The sequence below is a fragment of the Bos javanicus genome, chromosome 26 (assembly GCF_032452875.1).
Source record: "Bos javanicus breed banteng chromosome 26, ARS-OSU_banteng_1.0, whole genome shotgun sequence".
NCBI classification, from domain to species: Eukaryota; Metazoa; Chordata; class Mammalia; order Artiodactyla; family Bovidae; genus Bos; species Bos javanicus.
The window spans coordinates 48,515,641-48,524,560 of record NC_083893.1 but is presented as its reverse complement, the minus strand read 5'-3'; the positions used below and the strand labels follow the sequence as shown (position 1 = coordinate 48,524,560).

Below are 8,920 nucleotides of genomic sequence, written 5' to 3'. Positions count from 1 at the left end.
AATGTCATTATGAAAGAACTAGATTAACCCAAGTTAATTCACTTTATTGTTCAAAATAAAGAGGAATAAGCACTGAACTCACTTGCAAATTTGGGGCGTGAATTAGGGGTGAGATGTTGTCTTTAAGGACTCTGCCAGTTTAATTAAGATATGGAAAATTACTTATTGTTCTTCCCCACTAAAGTGCTAGGAATTAAGTGCCGATGTGAAGCCCGGGCCTTTCATATCTCTGCCGTGTGTGTGTTTGTTTAATACCCATAAGACTCCGTCATTAAACCTCAGAACTGAGCTGGGCTTCCTGGCGCTCGCCTCCCGCTGGCCCATCCGGTTCTGGCCGGGGAGCGAACTCTGAATGCCACGGACTCGCTCGCTGCCCACGGGCCAGGCAGGAGGGCCCGGGTGGGCCCTGGGCCGTCCTCTCCGCAGACGTGTCTGAGTTCACAGCTGTGGTTCCTTCCGTGAAAGCACTTCTGCTTTTCCTCCAGGAAGTGTTGCTCAAGAGGGCGGCCGACCTCGTGGAAGCCTTATACGGGATGCCCCACAACAACCAGGTAGGCCACGGAGCTTCCCCCACTGCCAGCCGCCCCGGGATGACCTTGACCTTGGAAGCCCAGCTGGCTTGGGTCTGGCATGGGCTTCCTGGGCACACGCGTCCTCTCAAGCGTCTGATGGGGCTGGGGGGCCTCTGCCCATTCGGATCCTCACGCCGAGCGCTCAGACAGGAAATGACCAGTCAGTGCTGGGAACCAGAGGCAGGAGGGCTTGTTCCAGGGAAGCCCACCTTGCAGTCTGTCCAGTGGACTCTGGGGGCAGACTGGGGCCAGTCCCTCTGGGCGTGGACTTGTTTCTCTGACTCTGAATCCAGGGCCTTTCATGCTGCCTGGCCCGGTGCGTGCCGGGGGCCTTTGGGCTCTGAGAGCAGCAACGGGATGGACGGGGTATTCAGCCGTTCTCCCAAGGGAGGTTCTTTCCCGTTAAAACGTTCCCTTTTGTTCCAGTCTGGACCGAGGGACAGTGGGACGCTTCCATTGGTTGCCCAGCAAGGCCCGGTGGAGGGGCTGGGGCTGTGCTCCCGGGGTGGGGGCGGGGGCGGCCTGGCCTGGCCGTGACGGGCCCCTCCTGCCCCAGGAGATCATCCTGAAGCGGGCGGCTGACATCGCCGAGGCGTTGTACAGCGTCCCTCGCAACCACAACCAGATCCCCACCCTGGGCAACACCCCCGCGCACACAGGCATGATGGGCGTCAACTCATTCAGCAGCCAGCTAGCGGTCAACGTCTCAGAGACGTCACAAGCCAACGACCAAGGTATGCCGCGCGGGGCGCCCTGCCCTGGATGCCCGGATGGGGTGCCCGCCGGTGCCGGCGGGGTCGGGGGCAGCGCCCCGGGCTCGGCAGCTCCGCTCAGAGAGGCCCCTGGCAGGGGCTGCTCAGACAAGTCAGAAACTGAGGCAGCAGCTGCTGCCACGCAGCTTGCCGGGCTTTGCTAGACGTCTCCTGGGATCGATCCCTAAGTGGCTGTGCTTCCCTGGGGGGCTGGGAGGAGTCAGGATGGCCGTGGCGCAAGGAGCTGGGGACCCTGCCTGGATGCGTTGCACGTGCGGGGATTCGTTCCTGAGCTTGGAAGGAGTTTGTGGAGCAGAGTGCCTGTTCCCCACCTGCACCGTATCTGGTTGTGGCCTCTCTAAACTCTGCACGGGCTGTTGTGTCAGAAAAGACCTCCTGACTAGCTGCCTGGCCCGCATTCACCCTCATCCTGGAGGGGCGTGACGGGCCTCTCCTGCCTGAGACGGGAGCAAGGCTTGGGCTCCCCCTGCCTCGCCCCGCTCTCCATGCCGACAGAAATAGCAACCGTAGCGACAGAGACCCCAAAACAGCTTTTCCTGGGGAGTTATGGCCACCCATGAGCTCTCCTTGTCAGCCGTGGCATTTGAAGGGCCTGCAGAGGCTGGAAGTTCACCCAGTGTTGGGGTGGGGTGCAGCCTAGGAATCTCGCTGTGGCTAATAGCTTCTAAAGAGAGACGTGAAAGCAACCGACAGTTAGATCGAAGTGTGTGCGCGTGTGAGCCGGCTGTTGAGGCCGCTGGAGACGGGCCGGGGCCAGGATGCTCAAGCAGGGCTTGGCGTGACAAAAGTCGTCAGAGCTGGCGAGAGGCGCTGGGGCTGGAGGAACGCGATCGGTTGTTTTGTAGTGGTTGATAGGCGATGGAGGTTTGCGGGGAATGCCCCCCCCCCAGTGTCTCTCCCTGATAATAACATTGTTTTTGGCCGGGGGGGGTGTCCAACAGTCGGCTACAGTCGCAACACGAGCAGCGTGTCCCCGCGAGGATACGCGCCGAGCAGTACTCCCCAGCAGTCCAATTACAGCACAGTCAGCACTAGCATGAATGGATACGGAAGTGGCGCCATGGCCAATCTAGGGGTCCCGGGCTCGCCTGGATTTCTTAATGGCTCCTCCGCTAACTCTCCCTACGGCAGTAAGTGTCTGTTTTTGTCACACGTCATCACACAGATTCATATGCGCTGCAGTCACGTGTGTGCGTTGCTTGGGTGTTCTGTGGTGTGAGCTGCTGGAATAAAAGGAAGGGTGGCTCTGGAGGCTGGGCGTCCGCGTGACCGCCGGAAGCCGGCCGGAAGCGGGCCCCGCGCGGTCACACGGCGAAACCCAAACCGAATCGGCACCAAACCGGGGCTGCCCAATTGGAACCCAAAGTCCACACAAGCGTTGATGATGCCTGTTGCCCCGAGAGTGGCCGAGCCAGAGACATCCCGTGCTTGCTCTGTGGCCGGGGCCCAGGCCAGGCCCGGGGCCTCTGTCGTGCGGCCGCGTCGCGTCCTGACATGTCTGCTTTGTTACAGTAGTGCCGTCCAGCCCCACCATGGCAGCCTCTTCGGTCACCCTCCCTTCAAACTGTAGCAGTACACACGGCATTTTCTCATTCTCACCTGCCAATGTCATCTCTGCAGTGAAACAAAAGAGCGCCTTCGCGCCCGTGGTCCGGCCCCAAGCCTCCCCTCCTCCTTCCTGCACCAGCACCAACGGGAACGGACTGCAAGGTGAGGGCGCACGCCGGCCCCCGCTGCGGCCTGGGCAGCCCCCGGGGCCTGGGGGTCTCTCCCTGGGGGCGGGAGCTCTGGCCTGCCCCCCAGCCCGCCTGGGGCCCCTGGCAGGGCAGCCCTGGCCATTGCATGCTCTCCTTTGTCCCCACCAGGCGACACAGCCCCCCAGCCCCCACTGGGTGTGCCTAGGAATGACCCCCGCTTGATCAGCCCCCGCAAGCAGAGGCTTCCTCTTGGTTGATAAAACCCATTTCCCCATCCTTCCGAGACGACTTCCGTGTCCTCATGGTAAAAGCAGCCCATGCCCGCAGGGAGTGGGAAAACCACAGGGAGTGCAAACAGGCCACGGAGGAGGCCGCGGGGCCCACGTTCTGCCCTGCTGAGCCAGCAGATAGCCCCCTCGCCCGTGGGACAGCCTCAGGCCTGGGTGGCGGGCCTCGGTGCCGCCTGAAGCCCCCGCCTGACCTGGGCCTGCCCGCGCGGTCCCGAGCCTCGATTCTCAGCCTGGTCTAACGGACCGTGGGGCCCCCGAGGCCGTGCTGTCCTTGGAGACCCGGGGCTGTGCCTGAGCCAGAGCTGGAAGGAGTTGGTCTCTCTGGGTGACTGCTCTCAAAGACTCCAGAGGGAGCAGGGCCCGCCGAAGGGCTGCGGGAGGCCCCGCCTGGCACGGCTGCCTGCAGATGGGGCTGCGCAGTGCCCGCCCAGTGCCGGGGCCCTCTGGGCAGTGGCAGGCGGGGTCGTGTGCGGGCCCCCAGGCCTCTTGAGCTTGCACGCGGCTCCTGGTGAGTGACTGAGGCCCACAGGCCCCGAGATTGAGTGGCCGCCATCTGGCCTCTTTCAGACACGTCCTTTGGTATATGCTCCTCCCGGTGAAATCCAAATCCAGTTACTCCTTTAAAAACAAACTGAACCCATTCAACCAGTATTTACTGAGCGCCTACTATGTGCCAGGCTCTCTGCTGGGTGCTGAGGACGCTACCGTGGAGAAGACAAACTGGCCCTTTTGTGAAGTCGGTGGCATATTTCACTTTGATGAACTAATGCTCAAAAAAGGAACTGGAAAGGTATCCGTGATTTGAAATAATTGTCTGCACCACACCTGTTAGCGTGAGAGGGTCACCCAGCCCCGAAGGGCCGCCAACTGGCCTGTGAGCCGGCCGCGGTCCCCAGAGCACAGGGGCGAAGGGGCAGGTGGCCGGGTGCGTGGCCCTGCCCACAGTCCACGTGGCGCCAGGGCCCACCGAGCGGTGGCATCGCGTAAGCCGTGTGTACACACACGGGCCTTCCAAACCATGAAGTTGTAACGGTGAGTCGGAGATAAATTAATATTGTTGAAATTAATGAACTGAGAAATTGAAGCTCCCATCACTACATGAACCAAATGTATTAATATGTGATACATAAATTAATGAGAATAATCACTCTTGACAAAAATTAAACAACACTAAAGTTAAAAGGTTTTAAATTACCTTTGCACCAGGAGTTCACTGGGAAGCATCCTTGCACTTGGCATCTCGGCACAAGTTCTCTCTCTGTTCCAAGAAGAGAAGGGACACGCTCCCTACATGCGGAGCCGTGACTTCTGTCTTGTCAGGGCCCTTGGGCCCACGATTGCAAACCAGGTGGGCTGTGGTGGCTTTGATCTTGGCCAGCCCGCGACTCACCATTACGATACGGAGCGGTCAGCAGCAGGTCCAGGGCAGGGGCTGAGAGCAGAGGGGAGCCCGAGGCATGCCCAGTCCACGTAGGGAGTGAGAGCGGGGCCCGGGTGCCCCCCGGTCCGAGATCTGGCCACAGCTGGCATCACAGGAGTGGCCCGGTTGGCGCGCCTCTGTTGACAGAGGTGGCCTCGGGGGGCCTGGGCCTCTGTGTGCTGCTGAGGTGTGTGGGCGGCGGCCCCTTCGCACGCAGAAGGCCAGAAGCCTTTCCCTTTGCCACGTGAGGTCTTTGAGGAGAGGAGCCTGGGGGGGAGTCTGTCCCCATGTGCACCCCCACCCCGTGAAGTAGGTGCCCTTAACCGAGCCCACGGCTGGTTAGTGGAGGGCCGTGCAAAGCCACTGTCCCATTGACCAAAGCCCAGGGAGGCCCCCTGAGCCTGGTGAGGGGTGCCCCTGACCTGCCCCCCCTCTCTTGCAGCTATGTCTGGGCTGGTAGTCCCACCCATGTGAGGGGCGCTGTTACCTGCCGCCACGCAGCGTCCAAGGACGGACTTCAGGGGACACGTCAGGACACACGAGGTGCTGACGGGACGGTGTCTTCAGTGCGTCAGCAGCGGCCGAAATGCTACAAGAGACTTTGTTTAAAGATTTTATTTAAACTATTAAGAATCAACATGCAAACAACCTACTCCTTCATGAACAATTCCATTTTACTGACTGAACTTTTCTCATATTTTCACATTTCTCAGTCCTGAAGAATAAGGAGAACAAAGCGACGCCTATTTTGTATAAAGTTTCTGACTCCGTCTTGGCTATGTCTAGTACTTGCTATGTGTTGGGAGAAACTTTGTGAATGCACCATTTTGATGATCATAAAACACTGATGAAAAACGCCTCCAGACATTTTTCAGTACTCATACTTAGATTCACAATGGTTGTGTATCTCTATAATGTGAAATATTTTTTTGTGGTGACAAAAGGGGGCCAAGGAGGTCTGAGCCATCAAACTGGAAGAAAGGAAGACTATATGGTTAGGAGAACTGGGGTGGCAGGGGGGGGAGGGAGGGTTTATCATCGCTTAACTTCATCTTAATGAAATGAAACTTTGTAACTTATTGTAGTTAGAAATTGTAACTTTGATATTGAATTCTCTTGCCTTCAACAAGCACACTGACAGAGGAAAAAAAAAAAAAGCTACTGTCTGTTGGTTAAAATATTCCCCACTGCTAGAGCTTCCTGTTAAGCAAGTGTGACCTGCGACATTTTTTTCCACTTTTGCTAGCACTGTATACTATTGCATTCTTAGGCTACTGTGAGGTCCATGTTTCTTGTAACAGAAGTTGTCCTTTTGACTTCTAGATCCTTCTTCCCTGATGTGTTTTGTATGTGGTTATAAAATTGTAGACTTTTGTGATTTTGCCAAAGTTGTAGCTAAATATTTATACACTTGTCTTGAATTTTTTTCAGATCCACTTAAATATTTAGAGAGGAAAAAAAAGTTTTATTCCTTATGCGTCTTATAAGGAATAAAATGGTCTCCATTCAACACTTACTTTTCCATGAACACTTGCTGTTGCTAAGGGACTTTATTTTGTAACATATCAATTATAAATATTGTATTTATCGTCGAGGTTTTGTACATTGCTTTTCCTGCCGTTTCGGTTCTGTTTCCTTGTCTGTGTTGGTTTTCGATCATGGCCTGGTGTGTGATGCTGGAAGAGCATTCAGCCAAGAACTGTCTGTCTGATCCGTTCTGTTCAGTGAACCAGCGTCCTTGCATTTCATTGTACTTCCAGAATTTGCTATTGTTTAGACTTTGCGTCCTTTTTTTTTTTTTAATTTTGAGGAAAAGTCAAATTCATTGTTTATTTTTATATTATTTTTTAAGTTATCTGAACAAATACTTTTGAAGAAAAAAAAAAAGTTCGTTGTATAGTCAGAACCAAGCGGTGCCACCCGGCTGCGACAAGTCCCAGTAGACTCCGTGCATGTGGAACGGCCGCGAGGAGGCGACAGCGTTTGGGGCGGCGTCCTTCGTTCATCGTTATTTTTTTTTTTGTAGAATGTAAAAAGTCATTTTAGCTGCCACCCATGACTTTGCCACATAGCTGAACCGTGTTTACTGGAAAAATTCAGAGGCCTAAAGTTTAAAATAAAATTTACTTCTGATGTTTTAATTAAAACGTTTGCCACATTAACTTCTCCGATGCCTTAAAAGTGGACTTCTTTAAAGAACCTTTGTGCTATCTTCTCACAGGCTAACACCACGATTGTTGATCAAGATTTCATTTGGAGATTCATGGTGACACACACACACACGCACACACACGCAAGCACAAGCCCCACGAGCCCGTGTCACCGCTCTCTGCATCTGGGTCTGCTGTGTCCTGCGTCCTCCTGAGCCCACCCCAGACTCAGAGGCCTCAGGGCACCCACAACCACCCCTTGTCCAGAATCCCCTTTTAACAATACCTTTCCTATGGTCAGACCCCAACAGCCACTGTCTGTACTTTCTGAACTGGAATGACTTCCTGACACTGTCCTTGTTGGTGCCAAACCCGCGGTGAGACCAGGAGGGGCGTTTGCTTTTCCCTTTGCGGACACAGCACAGCCACACTTTGCAGCAGAAATCAAATCTGAAACAAAAAGGAGGGCCTTCTTAAATTCTCTTGAGAAAGACCAAAACAAAACCATGCCAGACTTAAAAGTGTTCATTTGAGGGACTAAATGGAAGAATCGGAACATCCCAGAGGCCAACGGTCACGCTCTGGCCCTGTGACCGGCCTGAGGAGTCACCTTGGAACTTACTTGCCTCCATTTTATTTTGTATACGTAAGGGTTTGACCTAAAAACGAGCTCATGTGTACACATTAGGGACATTTGTGAGTCTGCTCACCCCGTACTTGGTTTGGGTCTTAGAGTACCTAGTCGCCCTCATGGCGTATTCGTCTCAAAACCGAGCGCTCCACTAAATGCTAGCTTTTACTGTTGAAGACCCTACAATAAGATTGTTTTATCTGTACATTTTTTTTTTCAGATATTTAACTGTATAAAAATGTTCATTTTACACGATATTTAATTAAAGTATTTCTTGTCTGTGAATTTCACTTTGGGTAACTCGCTCTGTTTTGATTGTTAGAACGGCTGGTTCAACACGCAGTGCTGACATTGGGTTGGGAGGTCGTTTGCGTACCCTGGATTCCAGAGCGCTCTTGGCCAAGATAAGAACAGGTCGTACAGGAGCCTTCTCCAAGGCTATCTGCCCTCAGACACTCAGGCGAGCTGCACAGAGAGGTTCCTGCAGGGGTGCAGATGGTGCTGGTCCTGGGGCTGGCAGTCTGCAGGCCGCATGCCCCCTGGAACATCTGAGCGTGGCTGGGTGGGACCCAGGGCCATGGCGGCCCATAGATAGCCTCGAGGCTCACAGGGGCTTGGTCACCCCTGCCCCCAGCCCAAGCCCTCCAACCTCAGCCCCTGCTCCTGAACTGGAGGCCTGGCGGTGGAGAGCCAGGGCTCTGGCCACTCGGGACACGAGCTCCTCTGTCCCTGTCGTCAGGCTGGGACAAGGTCCAGCTCAAGGCGCTGTGGGCAGGCACCAGGGCACCCTGAGCCCTGACCGAGGGGACCAGCATCAAGGCCAGGCCCGTGCCAAGGTGCGGAGACCCTGTGCACTGCCCTGCCGCCAGGCTGCACGCAGGGGCAGCCAAAGGCGCGGGCGGTGATGAGACGTGTGTCAGCACCGGGGTTCTGATTTTCGCAGCCCTGTTTGGCTCCAGTGCGTCTTGGGTGCCCCGGCTCCATCTCATTCTGCATTTTTCATTTTCTCCTCAATGAAAGGCTGGCTTTGCATGTTTTGGCTTGCAGCTCTCCAACACATACACATAAGTGAGATCCAAATTAGTGCTCACAAATGTCATCTTAATTACTTGTTCTGCGGAGCAAAACAGGGAACAGTTATTCAAAACATAAAGAAACTTGTGAATACTTTTTTTTTTCCTGTCAATGACAATCAGGTTCCTTTGACTGCGTTCTTGTTTCAGCCTTAAAGAGACAGCAAAGAAGGGGGCTCGTGGGGCACAGGCTGCGGGCAGCCCCTCCGCCGTGTGCTGGGGACGGCATCACCCCCTGGCTCTGAGCTGGTGCCAGGGATGCCCGCTCAGGGGTGGGCTAGGGGCCGCCTCCCGGAGCTGCCTGCTGGGGTCTG

At 55.0% G+C, this 8,920-nt stretch overlaps 1 protein-coding gene across 9 annotated transcripts in view; it reads left to right on the top strand.

The window, feature by feature from the left end:
- EBF3 (EBF transcription factor 3) overlaps positions 1-7,823 on the top strand; it is a 118,134-nt gene extending 110,311 nt beyond the window's left edge. For 2 of the 9 annotated variants that reach the window (XM_061403857.1, XM_061403856.1), the window contains exons 12-17: positions 486-551; positions 1,129-1,306; positions 2,287-2,475; positions 2,858-3,055; positions 4,010-4,122; positions 5,195-7,823. In XM_061403857.1, coding sequence (XP_061259841.1) covers positions 486-551; positions 1,129-1,306; positions 2,287-2,475; positions 2,858-3,055; positions 4,010-4,122; positions 5,195-5,212 — 762 coding nt within the window. In that variant the 3' untranslated portion in view covers positions 5,213-7,823. The remainder of the gene's footprint in view (positions 1-485; positions 552-1,128; positions 1,307-2,286; positions 2,476-2,857; positions 3,056-4,009; positions 4,123-5,194) is intronic. The other 7 variants (XM_061403859.1, XM_061403861.1, XM_061403858.1 and 4 more) reach the window with 4 other exon arrangements.
- Positions 7,824-8,920: the final 1,097 nt, after the last annotated feature.